The sequence below is a fragment of the Festucalex cinctus genome, chromosome 4 (genome assembly GCF_051991245.1).
Source record: "Festucalex cinctus isolate MCC-2025b chromosome 4, RoL_Fcin_1.0, whole genome shotgun sequence".
Classification (NCBI taxonomy): Eukaryota; Metazoa; Chordata; class Actinopteri; order Syngnathiformes; family Syngnathidae; genus Festucalex; species Festucalex cinctus.
Window position 1 is genome coordinate 13,689,130 of NC_135414.1, and position 17,498 is coordinate 13,706,627.

At 39.8% G+C, this 17,498-nt stretch overlaps 1 protein-coding gene across 3 annotated transcripts in view; it reads right to left on the reverse strand.

Moving 5' to 3' along the window:
• The window catches only part of syt7b (synaptotagmin VIIb), a 120,105-nt gene that overhangs the window by 32,169 nt on the left and 70,438 nt on the right, over positions 1–17,498 (reverse strand). For all 3 annotated transcript variants that reach the window (XM_077519048.1, XM_077519050.1, XM_077519049.1), the window contains 2 exons: positions 11,393–11,740; positions 5,125–5,247 (listed from right to left, as the gene is read on the reverse strand). In XM_077519048.1, the coding sequence (XP_077375174.1) occupies positions 5,125–5,247; positions 11,393–11,740 (471 nt within the window). The remainder of the gene's footprint in view (positions 1–5,124; positions 5,248–11,392; positions 11,741–17,498) is intronic.

Sequence of the window (17,498 nt, forward strand, 5' to 3'; positions counted from 1 at the left end):
GGTAGCACGTCGACCGACAGTCCATTCAGGGTATTAAACATATACTTTTTGGTATGAGCCTGTCTTGTAAATGACAGTTATTAATCAGTTTTGCAGCTGTCTGTGATGCAGATGTTTGGACAACATTGGTGTCTCAACATTCAAATTCCGTTTTCAGTAGATGGTATTCGTGAAAACACATGATGAATAGACTCATTTGCCTCAGATGCGGACCATTGGGCCAAATCCTACATTCACATTACTCACAAAATATAAAATAATATTCTGTCAATGCAACACCTCACGATCTTTTGGTGCAGATTAAGAGTACTTCAAATTACAGCCTCCAAATTGATCATTAACATAAATCTGCACCACTCTCAAACCATTTCAATAAAAATGCAACTTTATATTCCCCACATAAGGAGGATTTATTGCGGGGTTGTTGGAATATACTGCGTGAGTTTGTGTGCGTGCACGTGTGTGTAGGTGTGCGTGCGTGTGTACATAATAACGGATGCCCATAAAGGTTTGGCTGAAGATAGCGAAGAAGAAATGGGCCAGGACTAATATATATCAATGGAGCTGGTAAAAAAACAAACAAAACAAAACATATATATATATATATATATATATTAGGGGTGTTAAAAATCGATTCGGCAATATATCGCGATACTACAGCTCGCAATTCTCGAATTGATTCAATAGGCAGCCGAATCGATTTTTAAACATCCATTTTTGATGAAAAAATATTCAACAAAACGTCTTACTTAGGGTGAGGATACAAAGCTTAAGCATGGAAGAATCTTACATTAATGGAGCATTAAGCCTTAACATTTTATTTCAAAGCTGTTCAAACATGAAACAGATTACAACACGTTTGTTAAATACAGTGGCTCACAGTTATAAGACTGAAGTTTCAGATAAATAAATAATACATTTTCATACAAATCTTACAGTGTACATGTACAAGTTTACTGAAGAGTATTTTCTAAATTTGAGTAAAAAAATCGCAACAATCGATTTACAAATTTGTATTGGGATTAATCGGTATCGAATCGAATCGTGACCTATGAATCGTGATACGAATTGAATCGTCAGGCACAAGGCAATTCACACCCCTAATATATATATATATATATATATATATATATATATATATATGGGGAGCGATTGTTTTCAGTCTGTCTACTGGGCTCCAGTAGACAGCCATTGTATCAGACAGTAAGAAGCAGCTAAGCTGGTACAGAGACTAAGAGATGAGAAAGAGGGCAGTGATGATGATGGAGAACTGTTATTACTCGCGGAAAGACACTTGACGACTTGGCCCACACAACCCCTCGAGCTAGAGGTTTCTTGGCGGCCTGTGATTAGAGTTTGCTACTTGACAGACCTTCAGACAATGAAAGGGAAAGACAATGAGGAGAGAACAAGAAAGGAGATGGTGCTCCCCCTCTCAATGACCCTTGTCCGTTTGAAGATATAAAAACAGGCATTAACCTACCTAGCTATAGTCTCTGATACCACGGAGAAATGTTTGCCTTTCATCGGGAATGGACCTAATACGAGTAACATACCGGCGTGCACTACTGAAGAGTTTAGAGTAATTTCTAGTAGATGGAATGAAAGTCCACTCAGACTAGCAAAAAAAAAAATACTGCCTTCAGGGAGCAATAACTTGTCTTATTCTTGCTGTCATGCAGGGATGTGATCAACATTTGTCAGCTAAACTTCCCTTTTAGTGTTTTTCCACTGCAGCCCAGCACCGCACCGTGCGAAGCCAGCACGGTGTTAGCGAACATTTTCATTACAGCTGACCGTGTCGGAAGTGGAACGTGGCCCTCTCACCTACCCGGGCCAGAGCGAGTCCAGGACATGACATAAAACACCACCGCAGTTGATTGAGCGGTCGGTCCTGTAATGTCATCAATGGGCTTACCAGCCGCGTCCTTTTCGACAAGTTTTTATTTTGTGTGTTTGTCATCTTCTTCACTCCCATTGCTATCAGCGTGTATAGCCTCGAGGGCTTTCCGACGATAAAATATCGTCCTTTTGTTCGCGGCGGCGATCCTCCTTCCGTTGCGAGCTCTGAAGAAGCGCCACAAATAACAACGAGAAACCGATACCGGGCAGTCGTCCTCAATGGCTTCTGTGGGTTGTGTCCAAATTCAGAAGGCTGGATACTCCGAAGGGCGAATTTGTCGGCTGCATGACGTCACTCCCGGTGCGACTCAACAGCACGCATGAACATTGATGAACATTGGAGGTGGAAACGCAGTGCGTGCGTGGGTTGAGCTGGGTTGGCCCGCCAGCGAGCCGACCAGCGCGGTGCTGGGCTGCAGTGGAAATACGCTATTTGCTATTTGATGTTGATCTTCATTAAGTCATGTGTCCATTGCATGACAAACTGCTAATAGTAAAACATAAAAACAAGAAAAACACTTTTCCGTTCAGGGCAAACTCATAACCCTCTTTAAGAAAACAAATAAAATCCTGACCCCGGGTTTTCACTGGTTGCGGTTGCGGTGCGGTTGCGGTGCGGTGCGTCTTGACTGCGTGCTCCGGACGGGTCAATTTTTTTGTCAATCCACACCGGCTCCGCACAGCTGCGGTCCGGCAGCTCCGTCGCCGCCCACTTCCCAACGTGTCTCGCGGGACCGCGCGCGCGCGATCATGTGGCATTTCACAACGACAAACATACAGAAAGTCTGCTCAACAGAGAAGCAGAAAGATATGAGATTCCATGCAGCATCCTTTTTTTGGTTGTCCTTGTAAAGTATATTAATAACGAGAGTCGGGTCAGTGCGGGTCCACTCTTTATTTCTGTCTTCCGCGTCCGGCTGCCGCTCAGTACGGCAAGCGAGACGGGCACAACAAGCAATCGCGAACATCAAACTCACAATACATTACAGTCCTTATAAAAAGGATGTGCCGTGTCATATATTATTTTGTGGTTTTCCACCTCCAATATAAACCTCTCCTCGTCCATGTTCGCTGGTGTCTAAACCGTGAATGAGCACATGGCCCGGCGGCGACGCCCACGTCACGTTTTGATGAAAAACTTGCGAAATAGGAGCTGGCGAGTGTTTTATTCTGAAAGGTAACCGGAAATTTATTTTGAAACTGCGTCGGTCTTCCTGTCCCGCTCGATGTGTTTTGTGCTAGCTTGCCATTTGCCGGAGGCCTACCGCATGCGGCGTCCGGCAAAAATAGAAAATAGGCTATCCTTGCGGAAGGCTTGCGGCACGCCGCAAGCCTTCCGCAGTCAACACGCAACGCACCCGCAAGCGGTGGAAACTGCACCATTCGAATGAATGGAATCTAATTGCTTGCGTCGCCGGACCGCACTGCAACCGCACCGCAACCGCATCCAGTGAAAACCCGGGGTGAGCATTTCAATAACATGGACAATAAGTGTTTATAGTTTGCTTGCAGAACCAAGGCAAACATCTGCCTTTAGGCAAAATTACCCTTCTTACTGATTTTCTGAATCAAAACAAGAAAAGAGCATACAATTCGAAGAGCAAAATGAATAGTCAAGTTTAGCCTTTATTATGGTGCTTTGGCAAATCTCCTGTAGGATATAGTCAGATTAATCTTAAAAAAACACACACAAAAAACTCAATACAACCTCATTGTTGAGAGTAAATCGCTCAAGATGATCTCAATTGCTTTTGGCTTCCATTATGGACCTCAAACTTGAGCTCCCTATTCTTGGTAGAACTGAGATTTGGGCTCTGAGAAAGTCTCTCTACGACCTTGACTTTTGTGTCCGTCAAAACAGTTTTATTTCTGACTTTGATAACAACTAGGGATGTAACGATAAGTGCAATACCGTGATATTAAAACTGGCACAATATCGTCGTCGTCATGTTCACAATATTTATAAGGAACACATCGGTTAAAAGTCAGGTTGATTTCCATTTGTGCAGTTCTAGCACCCCCTAATGCCTAGTTTATTAGTGCGATCTAACTTTCATGAGGGATGTTTTGGCCTTCTTTGTTTCAAATCTATGCTAATTGTCAGATGAAGGGGAACCTAATTTGCTTGTGAAGCTATCAATGTGTGCTTGCATTAGTAAGTAAGTGCCTCAATATTGTTAGAGATTGTAGGTGGTTTATATGTATTGCTGTTATGTACAAAAGCACAATATTGTGTGTTTTTTTTAGTATGATCTCTTTTTTTTTTTTTTTTACAATATTGCGATCTTTTTTAAATATCGCCAATCCGCCCACAATATCCATCCATCCATTTTCTTGACTGCTTATTCCTCACAAGGGTCGCAGGGGGTGCTGGCGCCTATCTCAGCTGGCTTTGGGAAGAGGGCGGGGAACACCCTGGACTGGTTGCCAGCCAATCTGTAATTATTGGCAACCAATAATTATCCCAATATCGTGATAATTATCGTATCGTGACCTTCATATTGTGATAATATCGTATTGTGATGTTTGGATATGGTTACATCCCTAATAACAACTGATCATGCTGTTGTTGATGATTACTGCTTTGATTTCGAACTCACTTACTTCAGACAACTTGAAGTGCACACAGTATTCTTCTCCTCACCCTTCCTTTGGAATGAACGTTGCTAAAAAGCCCAATAAGGCCAACAGTGATTCCCAAACACTATTCTGCCGTTTAATTCCATTTCAATTAATTGGTCATTCATGTAATGATGTATCTTTTTTTCTGTATATGATTTGGGTCAGTTTTGTTTGGTGGCTTGTGAGTTACCGCTAATTGTTGGACAAATGTTGAATCATCCATTACGGGTATTTGTTTTGTTGCCGCTGTACTCGAGCTCTCGTACGGAGGGGAAGCGTGTGGAGTCAATTCGTCCAAGGGTTATTGATCCAGGTTGATAATTAGGAAATGAGAAGTGGGACTAATGACGCAAGCCAAATAATGACTGAGTAAAAACCTAACAGATGAAAGCAATGTCAAATAAATGCATAATGGGCTTTGTCTGAGGACATGAAAGGCCAATTTGTGGAAGGTACCTCAGGTAGTTTCATCACAAGAGTAGCTCCCTGAGCTGAATGAATATCAATTATGGCATGGCCTCATTCAGTCTTTTATGACACACGGCCACCTCAGCAAGTCTTTAGGCCCACTGAATGACTTTCTAATTAGGTTCCATTTACCTCTTCTCTGGTGTGGTTTCATTTTCTTTGCTTGCTGGCGCTTCTTGTAGGTCAGGGAGGTTAGCGAAGTCATCTTGCTCGGCCAGTCCAATTGCCAGAGACAGAACAACCATCTTCCCCTCACTGGACAGACGTCACACAAACCAACATACAGACACACCCAATATCAATTCAGGGTGCAGAACGAGAGTGACAGAATGTTGATGATGAGATGTCCACATATATTTCGGTGATGTTCTATTGCAGTTTTGTGACATTAAGCAGCTTATGTTTAAGAGTTTAAGCGTTATATGACTAGCTAAAAAATGACTGATTAAAACCGAGTTCGGAAGTGGCATTAAAGTGAGCTCTTTCTAATATATGAGTGTTTTCTCTTTTTTTTCTCATTGTTAACACCTCTGAAATGATTGAGCTGACCTTTTTCCCAGTCACACAGTGCTATACACTGTCAGAATTTTGTAACCACTTCGATGACACATAGCTTGTTTATTTGTGAAGGGGCAGTATTCTGTTGCTGTAAACAAGAGCAAGACAAGTTTACTTAAATACAGTATAAGTGTTTGTAAATTGTCCAATGGTTATAATTTTCTATAATTACAGAGAAAAATTACATTTGTCGTATAATTAAATTTCATATTCTGTCATATCACATGTATTATTCACCCATCCATTTCCTACACGGCTTAACCCATCCAAGGTCACGGCAGTGAAAGGAGCGTTAATCCAGCAGATTAAAGAGCTGTTACACCAGTTTCTTTCTGAATAACAAATGAAAACTGTCATTTTGGCACCTTGTTAACATTACAAGAGGATTTTAGAAAGCAAAAATGCACGTTCGTACCTGTGGAAACATTAAAGACATCTTTTTGAGAACACAGGGCGAGTATGTCACATAAAATCATGGTTCTCTAAAAACAGGTCTGTTGTGTGTGTAATGATCAAGACAATGAGTTTGATAAAGCTTCTCCAGCAAATTTTATGCTTTGTTTACGCAAAGGTTATTTTAGATAACAAAAACTAACGAAATAAAATAAAATTGAAAATGTGTTTTTAAAAAAAAAACGAAGACTAACTGAAACTAACTGTAATTATAGAGAAAATGTCATCCATTTTAGTACAGGGGTCCCCAACTAAATTGGTGTCATGTTTTGGTTCTGTGGGGGTGGGATTTTGTTTTCTTTTGGTGTTTTTGGTTATTTGTCATGTATTCTTTGTCTCTTCCCTTGTCCCGTTATGTCTAACCACGTCCACCTGAGTGTGTCTTCCCTTCCCTGTGTGTTGACCAATCAGCTCCCCAAGCCTCTTGTATCTTGCCCAGGTGTCTGTTGTTTTCTCATTACCATGTGTATTTAGTTACCCTGCTTTCGTTCAGTTCTGGTTGAGTCATTGTTGCTGTTGCTGTTTAGTCATCCCATCTTATCCATGCCATGCCTTGTTTCCCTTGTGTTTTCGTTGCTATAGTTTGTTTTTGACCTTGTTCATTTTTATTTTGCCATAGTACCTTGTTTACCCTTTTTTATTTTTTTTGTTAATTAAACCCCCTTTTTACTTGCATCCCTGCCTTGCCTTATTTTTGTTGCCCCCTGCATTTGGGTCCTGCCCCCGACACCCCCCCAAACGTGACAATTGGCAAGAGGTCCACTAACCCGATCAGCCCAATTGAACGGAGTCCGGTTATGAAAAACACCCAACCGCAATAATTTCATTTTCCGTTTTTGTTCCCCCCAATTGTAAACATGTCAATGAATTGACAAAACTTCAATTTCTTAAATAATTCAACTTATTTCTAGTCTATTGTTCATATATTTCTTTCATTAATTTATTTTTTGTGCATATATACAATTATTAAATCCTTCAAGAAGGGGGCCCATCACTAGTTATTAATACAACAATTTTCCCATTGTTTCCTTTCTCTTTTAGCATTTCATGCATGGCCAAATATGCGTCCTTTCCTCTCGTATGTGTGTTCAAAGCTGTGATTCCCAAAAGGTCCTCTATAAATGTTTTAGTCTCCTTGTGATAGAAGCGGACATACACCAAAAGCTGAGGATTGTCACTTACATCAGTTGATTGATTCATCTGCAGCTAACGCAATACACTTTGGATGGTGTTGTCCATCTGGAGGAGTGGGGGTGCACATCCTCTGAGAGCAGCTCTGCTCGTTGTTGCACCATAATTTACAAATACATTCTTTAAAAATCCTATAATTTTTTTAATTTCCAGGATTTTTATAAACAGCTGTCATCATTTTAAGTGGGAGAACTTGCACAATAGGTGGCTGACTACATACTTTTTTTTACTCTACTGTAGTGACCATAATAAATAGTAAGAAAGAAAAGTACAAGCTATGAAATAAATGTACTGGATGAGTAGAAGTAAAAAGTATTTTACCGGATGTTTCCTCCTACTTTCCTCGCTAATGGAGCAAAAATGGGTAATCATCGGCCAGTTGACTCTGTGACTTGCCCTGTGTCAAGTCGACAGTGTTGAGTATCATAGCTCGCTCATGTTGCTGGTCCACTCCTCACTGACATGATTGAACCTTCTTCCATATTGTTGACTGGCAGTCTGTAGCATTCTTATCAAATTATCATGGCGGTGCACATTGCCCTCATATTTACGGGTTGTTCTAATCTAGCCAATTGCATGTCATGTGGTAGAGCAAATCACAAGCTGGCGGAGCCAGGAGACATTGACGGCTGCTTTTTCTTACAGCTTAAGTATTTTATTTAAAAAAAAAAATAATAATTTTCATACACTTAAAAACAAAAGTAATGACCTTGTTTTGAAAATGTATTGCATAAACATATGATACTAATGTTAAAATATAACAGATAAAAAGTAAAAGAAGTCCAAAAAATAAATACACATGAAAGTAAAAAGTACTAAAGAAAAAAAAAAAATCCACTCAAGTACAGTAACAAAGTATTTGTACTTCGTTACTTTCTATCTCTGCCAATGAGCCAATATTAACATCAAGGTAGATGGCCATGGAAGGACCCATTAATTTTTTTATCAGACCACTTGGCAGTGAAACACTTGTGTAAATATAAAAGTGACACTATATAATCAATCAAAATTGTGTTTACTGAAGGAAAACAGCCAAAATGAAAGATTTTCTTTCTTTCTTTCCTTTTTTTTTTTTTTTTAATTCTTCATATATACAAAGCATGAGCCCATGAATGATGCTGGACTGCTGAATTTCTGAGTTCGTGCAATGTTTGGCCATGGCAAATACACATGAATCCATCACTAACCTTGGTAATTCATATGAAAAACAAAACACCTACGGTAGCACATGTACGATTCACCTTAGTCTTTCTCTTTCCAAGGTTTTTTTTTTTTTTTTTTTTTTTCAACACAGTGTGGTAAATAGCACACTTGGCCAAGGACAAATTCTTGCCTCGATTCTTTTGAGACATGCAATTCTCAACACACCTTTAACCTGAAATATTACCCTTGCTACATTTCCACATCACACACAGCCTTTCTTGTACAAACATTTCAAGACAAGATTAGGAAGGTTATGCTCTGAAAGTTGGTTGGTTGTTCAATGAAAAACTGCGGACAAAAAATTCCACACATCATATTCAAGGCCTGGCGCATGAAAGACTTTAATTTTGAACAAGAATTTAATTTTGGTGTAGATAAGACGTTATGCTTGTTTAATTCCTGATTTCTCAGAGAAGCCCAGTGAGCCAGCTCACATTTGGGTATAAATGGATGTATTCCATTTGAAATTACTCATTCCTGTTCAAAATGATGAAATGTCAAGAGCTCACTGAAATTCGGAGTATGTCGACGGTAGGGTATAAAGCATACTGTATCCATCCATGCTTTTATCTCCAGTAGACTTGATTATTGTAATGGTCTTCAGATTGGACTCCTTCAAAAGAGCTGCTGTTCATTCAGAACACTGCCGTTTGGGTTCCAGAACGTATTACGTATTACAGTCCAAAAAAGCTTTACACTGACTTACAGTCACCTTAAAGTCTGCTACTGGTCTGTAAATCATTGGGTTTAGGTCCATGGGTCTTGAATATATTAAATAAATGCTTATTGAATATAAACACAGTAGGGCTCTGAGACATTTTTAGAGCCCAGAATTCAAAGCAAACATTGTGAAGCAGCATTTAGCTGTTATGCTGCATGCAAATGGAATAAGCTGCCAACAGAAGTTTATTGTTGAAATCACATAATCCATTTATATACGAGATTATACGTCATTCATTATTTCTTTTTCAAATATTGTATTTTTTTTAGTTTGTTTTTAAAGCTTAGTGTTTTACCCAAACAAGTAGGGGAAGATGGTTCCAATATGAAACTGCTCTTTACATGACTGTTCTTTTAAGCGCATGAGTTCTGGGAATAGGTGGGGTCAAGTGATTACACAGTCTAATCCACCATCCAAGACAGCCTGACATGCATGCTGTCAACACAGCATCTAATCGAATAGCGGAGGGTCAGGCGAGCTGCTCTAGTTTGAGTAATTTGAAGCTTTGCAAGGTCGTGTTTTGATGCACCGGACCAAACTGTTGGACAGTAGCCCAAATGACACAAAACTAAAGATTAATGAGTATTCTGACTGTAGTTTTATTTAAGAAATACAGTAGGTAGTACTCCTAATTTTGGAAATATTTCTGCTCATTTTAGACGGACGTGAAATCAGCCCCAAGGGTAAATTATTTTAAATCCACGTTAAAAACTATGCCTCCCCATACCTCTGATAGATTTTCTAAAGTATTTATTTTTTTTTTTTTTACAAAATCTTGCTCTTGCACTGTTATTTTTCTTTACTTTGATTTTTAATATATTTAACTATTTTGTAAATGCTGTTAAATGTTGTACTTTCAATTATGTGACGTACTTTGAGTTAATTTGTGTATGAAATGTGCTATATACATAAATAAAGCTGACTTGCATTTCGTTGCCTTGAACACTATCTTTGCTCTTAACTTATGCTATGCATATTTATGGACTTTGCTTTGTGAATGCAGGCACAGTCATGTAAGAATAGAATAGGACCTTCTCGTACCTATTTCCAGAAAGTTTGAATTGGATATTATCATATTGTCACTTTCCTGTGAAAAACACTTATGTACATTCTTTCGTCTTTTTTCTTTTTTTTCTTTTTTAATGAAACTGAAGGAGGCGGCACGGTGGTTAACATGTCCGCCTCCCAGTACTAAGGACACAAGATCGAGTCCAGGTTCTGGCCTTCCTGGGTGGAGTTTGCATGATCTCCCCGTGCCCGCGTGGGTCTTCTCCGGGTACTCCTCCCACATTCCAAAGACATGCATGGCAGGTTAATTGGGCACTCCGAATTGTCCCTAGGTGTGCTTGTGTGTGTGGATGGTTGTTCTACTCTGTGTGCCCTGCGATTGGCTGGCGACCAGTCCAGGGTGTACCCCGCCTACTGCCCGAAGCTGTCTGGGATAGGCTGCAGCACCCCCATGACCCTTGTGAGGAGCAAGCGGTTCAGAAAATGGATGGATGGATGGATGAAACTGAAGGCAGACATCCCAAAAGTGAAAAAAAAAAAGTTTTTCACAGGACAGCGACGATATACAGTATTTTTGTATTGGTTGTGCCATTAATAAAAATGTTTTCCCCATCATTTTCCATTTCACCATCTTATTTTCACAATTCTGATTCCTTGCTTAACAGGAGGCATTTTGTTGGTGAAATATTGACAGGCAGGAAACACGTTAGCACTTGAAAGCCAGTGGCCCACTGGGGAGTTGTAAACAGTACCAGCACGCGGCTATCAATAAGGGGAATGGATCTGTACAGATGACCAGAAACGACAGGTGCACTCCAACCGGAGGGCGCGGAAATCATTACCACGACAGCAGTTCTATTGATTCGAAAAGAAATGGTGAGGCTCACCGTTGCATGGCAGACCTGGAATCACATGGTTATACTGCCGCATCTGGTTATTTATACCCTCCTGACCACAGTGGTACTCAAACCTACTGTGTGTCTCCTCCTCAGGCTCGAAAACGGATGCGTTGTTTTGGATTCATGAGTTTCAGGGACAAAGTAACGTGCCACCTCCATATAGACTGTATATGTGGCCAGCATTATTTGAACGATGATTCACAGAGGCAGGGAGGTCACTGGCCTCAAGACACCGCTGATAGATGATGTGCAGGAACTACAGGAGCATAGAGCCATGTGCATGTTTATGTGTGTCTATTCATGGTTAGTGGAGGAAGGGGCATTTATGTGAAGCTGCTTTTCAAAGCGGTGTCACAGCAGCACTTACAAGAACGATTTGACGTCCAGCCCTCTGTTGCGGATCTGTTCCATCATGTGGTCCCAGCTTCCTGGATTCGACCTGGAGCGGCCCGCCCCTCCGCCTCTGTACCGGGAGGCTCCAGCCGTACTCCCCCGGACCCCTCGTGGGCCCCCACGGTGGCCCCCAGCACCCGGGCCCGTGTGCAATTGGCCCAGGCTCTGCGAGGTGACTGGGGGGTCGTTCGGACCCGGAGGGGGCTGGTGGGTGAGGGGCTGTTGGAGGCTCTGTTGTCGGACGAGGGGCCGGGGGCGCGCCACAGCAGAGGACGGGATGTGCTCCAGTGTGGAGGTAGTTGAGAGGGAGGCGTCTCCAAAACTGAGCAGAAGCACAAGAGATGTATGATGAATAAAACAAGGTCGAGAGAATTTATGATGGTACAGAGAAAATATTGTGAATTAAAAACGGATTAAAAACAAAAAAGCGATGGAAAGAGGTGAGAGAAAGAGCAGATGTGACTAATAGTAGTAAATTAATCGGTCACAGCTCAGCTGACATCGATTTGGAATTATAACATTGTGTTGACAGAGTAACGCTATGTAAAAACGAGGGGCTGAAATTGATCCTAAAATATCGATTCACTAATCGTGCCGACGTCAACGAACTAATTTAGACTGGATTCGTAAAGTAATAAGATGTATTTCTGGGAGGAAAAATGATGAATTTCCTGGAAAAGAAATAACATTTGACCGAAACAGTAAATGGAGACATGTTGCTTTAGCTACACCATATGCTGTTGAAAGTGTTTTACACAAAGCCCAACATTCACTGATTTGAAAACCTATTCAAATAAGTAACTCCATAATTTATCCTGAATGCTGGATGGGTTAGCCTGAATACTACTTGTGTAGTAACTCCCAGAAATCATATCAATAGTAGCTAGCTGCGGAGACATTAGCTAGCCAAGCTAGATCAAGCCTTGGAGTGTGTTTGGCTCCAATAAGAATTCTTTAACAATTTTGATGTGATAAACATCAGAAAATTGGCTATGATACAACCAATTGTATCATCTTGGGTAGGGTGGCCAGACATCCGGATTAAGTACTAATTTTCAGTGATGTGTCCTGCTGGTTTGTCCACCTTTTCAGCCGCGTTGAATTTATGTTATCCAATATAAGCCCCGCCCCACCCCACGTCTGTCAACTGGGATTGGCCAAGAGTGAGTTAAAAATCTCGTATATCATTGGTTCAACAAATGTAACCAAATCTCTGACTATGTCATTTCGTTGCCGTGTTCTTTGACTGTAGCCTAGCAAGCAAAAAAAACAAAACAAAAAAATAAAAAGGCAGGGCGAGCAAAAATGCCAAACTCCGGACATTTTTTAATATTAGTGATGTGGACGTAAGCAGTCAGGGCAAAGACAGTTTTTCGAGTACCATCATCGTCTCTGGTTAATCAGATAACTGCTGCTGAAGTTTGTAAAGTCTACCATGCTGTAAAGCATCACTAGTCCTACAGAAGTGTAGATTGCGGTGTGAAAGTAGACAGAGATTTTTAGTGACTCAGCTAAAGGGATGACGTGCGGCAAAACGAAAGCGAAGGCTCTGTGTCCTTAGTGATTTAAAAAAAAAAAACAAAAAAAAAAAAAACATGGTACTGTGAACTAAATAAATAGTCAAAAAGAAGTTTAACTTTGTATTGATATTTTTTTACATTTAGTTACACAAACATGATCTATAAACCATGCAAAACTTTATTGTTGATGAAAATACACCGCAAGTCTGATGTACAGTGTTCCCTCGTTTTCCGCTGGGGTTATGTTCCAAAAAATACCCGCAATAAATTAAATCCGTGAAGTAGTTAGCTTTATGTTTTAAATTTATTCTAAATGTTTTAAGGCTTTAAAACCCCTCAACACACAGTTTATACACGTTTCTCATCGAGGAATTGACATTTTCTCACATTTCTCTCTTGTTTAAACATTCTCAATGTTCAAACTTTCATAAATTTTATAAAATAGGTACATTACTGTAAAAAAAAAAATGCATGCAAAATTGCACTAAAAACAGCAAGGCCGTGAAAATTGAACCGCCTGATAGTGAGGGAAGACTTATTTTTTTTAAGTATGTTCTCCTTTTTGACCTTAAGGAAGTAAGGTCCCCTATAATTGGGGATTTAACATAGAGACCGTCTCGAGACTGCCTGTTCAGCACTGCAGCCACTCAGTGAATGATCTATGTATAGATATCTATGCTGAAATCACGTGTTTTGCTTGCCTTTTTGAAACGTAGCAGTCTTAAATGCCTTGGCAAATTGTTGCTCTCTCTCTCTCTCTCTCTCTCTCTCTCTCTCTCTCTCTCTCTCTCTCTCTCTCTCTCTCTCCCTCACTCCATTCCTCCCTTCTTCCCTCTAGTTTGCATTTTTTATTTGATCTGGGTCTTCTATTGGATCAAATTGGATAGTGCAGGTGTGCCTAATTAAATGTATATGGTATATATGCATAATCTTATAGTGGTATGGAAATAAACCAACTTAAATGAAGTGATCAATGACCATCTGTTATATTAAAGTTTTTAATCTCTTTCAAATGAGAATTGACCTGCTTTGTGTTTCTGTCTTTCCCTGCCACTCTGCTCACATTTTCAGTCCTTCCCTCCTTCAGTCTGCTGTGCTCAGCTTCATCTCTGTTAATTCATCTTTTCTTCACTTTTACCCTCTCCCAAAGTCTCACTCTATTTCTATTCCATCTCATTCTTTAAATCTGACCAATTACCATTTGATTACACTCACAATAATGTAATAATCCTTTCGCTCCCATCTCTCCTCAATCACTGGTGTCTGCTGTCTATAAGCTTGTAACTCGTAACGGGTTGTAAACAGAACTGTCTCGAGCTAATACTGTGCAGGATTTACAGCTTGAACTTGTGTTTTGCAGCGCCTTACAGAATTAACTCTGCTTGAACTCTGTTGGAAAGCCAGGAGACGAACGCCCAGAGGAGAAAAGCATTGCTGGATCAACTCATAGTAAGACAACAGCTTATTATACTATGCCTGCATTCGTGTTTGCTCTATATAGGCATCCAAACAAGTTAAAAGCTTTGTAGAAATTAGTAGTACAAAATGTGATTAATCATGACTAATTATGAAAGATTTTGCAACTAATTAGCTACCGTATTTTCCGCACTATAAGGCGCACCTAAAAGCCTTCAATTTTTTCAAAAGCTGACCATGCGCCTTATAATCCAGTGCGCCGCAACATGTCTTGCTGTCTAGATGCTATCGTTGACCCTGCACGATCGGTGACGCGCAGCCGCAGAAGATCCCGCCATCTTGGATCGCTAGCTAATACTAATACTTTACCTCAGAGAAAATAATAAAACAGCTGTTTATTCATTTTTGGAGTGAATGGAGTTGTCAGAATTGTAATCTATTAATAAAGTTTGACTGACCTATCTGACTTTTATTGACATTTCCTTTAACGCAGCACCATCTAATGGATGCATAACGTATCCCCAGCCTCTACTGTAATGCCTTATATATGGAAAACGTTTTAAAATATGTCATTCATTGAAGGTGCGCCTTATAATGCGGTGCGCCTTATAGTGCGGAAAATACAGTAAATTTTAATTGTCTGACAGCAGTACTGTAAAGCCTTGGGTAAATTTAAAACGGTCTCTGTCTCCACTTTAATGTTAAACATAGTTATACAGTGTTTTTATGCATTTTTTTCAAGATGTGATGGTGTTATTAAAAGGTGGATTAGGTCAATGAAGGTCCAGGTCCAAAAGTCGCCGGCCACCACTGACCTGTAGTTAGTCTTCCAGAACTACTACACATAAAGAATCAACAAATCAATTCTTTCTACTATATTCCGTTATTTCCATTGAGTGTTTTCTTCTTCTATCCTTGCTTGAAAGTCAATTAGGGTGGCTTTAAACCTTGAATGATTTTGTAATTATTGGAAACTGAAGAGTGTGAAAACCAGACAGATGGAAAAATACAACAATACAGCAGCAAATAGAGGAGAAGTGAAAGCCATTAAATACAAAATGTCCTAGGGGAGTACATAGACATATTATAACTTTACAAATAAAGAAAATCGATTTCTTTAATTATTAGATTTAGTTTTTGTGTAATGGGCTGTTTGTAACTTGAACAGTAGCAAAAGATATCCGAGTGAAGCACAAATCGATACAGCTAAAATGGAATGAAACATGTTGTATTAGGATCATTTGCTCTCTGGCTTGACTCCCTGAAGTCTTTACTGCTTGACTTGGGATAATCAGGCCAGTGAGCAAATGACCTAATACTTCTACACTGATTACATTGCCAGTACCTTGCACGTTGAACTGTATTCTCGTGCTAGACTTTTCAATTGAGTTTTGAATTCTGCTTCAAAGTTTTCAATCTAACTGACAAAGGCACATCATAACAATAATATTCAGATGAAATGCTACTTGCAAGGGTCAGGGAGCAAGCATCCTGACCCAAATCTTTAGAATTGCCCATATTAATAGTTTAAATATACCCAAAACTATGATTCAAAAACATTATCATTCCAAACTCATCTCCCCATATTGACAATTGTCAGGTATGCGTCACCGCTGAGCAACCCACAAAAACACAAAGCCGTTGCATTACATGTTTGGCTCAGAGATAAAAGCTCAAAAAAGAAATAACTAAAAATGCTATCGCTAAACTGTTTATCCTTAGTTTGGCATATGCTGAACTTAACGTTGAGCTGTTAGCCGTTACTGGCTGACCACCTGTCAGCTTTTTCTACATCATCTTGAGAGGTTTACCACCCGGCGTTCTCCAGCATAGCGTCTATGAAATCTTCCATCACGCTGCCGTTTAATGCCAAGTCGGCCGGCCATCAGCTGGTTGCCAGCTCTAGCTATTTGTCCGCTAACATGACGCCGTAAAAGGAGCAAGATGTTTGACTGGCATTTTAAGGCAATACAGAACGTGAGAATAGCTGAAATTTTCAGATAACAGACTAGTTGAATTTTACAGAACATTTATTTGCGAGCAGGTTTGCGAATGATGATTTTGCATATTGTTGGAAACATTCCGTGCTCTTGTGTACAGCTAACTTTTGATGATGTTTGAATATGTGAGACACAATATAATAATAACATCCTGCACAATGAGCGATAAACATGTAGCCAATATTGGTCACAATGTTGGGCATAGAATATTTACTGTTGTAATAATGGTGAACCCCCGCGCTGGGATTAAAAAAGTACCATTATGCATATGTGATGAGGCAAAAGCTCCAATCGTTTGTGCTCCCATCTGAGTAAAAGCAAATACAAAAGTGTCAGCACTAAAGAGCAGCGGGTTATGAGACTGCTTGAATGACTTCACAATTTGTCTAATTTACAAAAATATAATTTAATCATGCAGTTTAACATTTGTGATCATTTGTGCATGTTGGCAATAAAAATCTTGTTGATGTTTGCTGAATGTAGTTAAATGCAGATGAAAGTCAAGATGATTGCTATTAGCAGATAGATTGGCTGTTATAAAACCAAATTGCAAAAAATAAGAATGAAAAAAAGCACATTCATTGCGTTCGCCTGATAAACAGAGAAATTAGATTAAATCATGCCGGATTCACCATGTTGAAGAAAAGACTTTCATTTGGGTAAATGACCTAATAAAATATCTCCCCTGCTGTTTTATGCAGCAGCCCACTTGGAATTAAAAAAGATGAGCAGACCAGCTATTTTTGAAGATTTCCTGTGAGCCAGTGTTTTCGGTGATAGCCGTGAAATTGTCACAGCCTGAACTAAATTAGAGCCCGCAGAGAAACAATTTGACTGGCTTGACATCATCTGGTGGACATAAAGCACATTTAACTTTCGACACTCACAGAGGCTTTAACCAACAGTTACTGGAGCATCAGTGCCACACGGCGCAAGACAGCTGGCTTCCTCCTAACGCTTGCCTTTATGCAAATTTAATCCTCAAACTCATTAGGTGTATGCATCAATTACTCCCACTAGGGATGGGTATTTGAATGCCTTTAGAGAAAAATAAAAATAAAAACAACAACGGACAATTATGATAACCTTTCTACATTTGTATATGTATAAAATGTAAAAAAAAAAAACTATGTGTAAAATATTA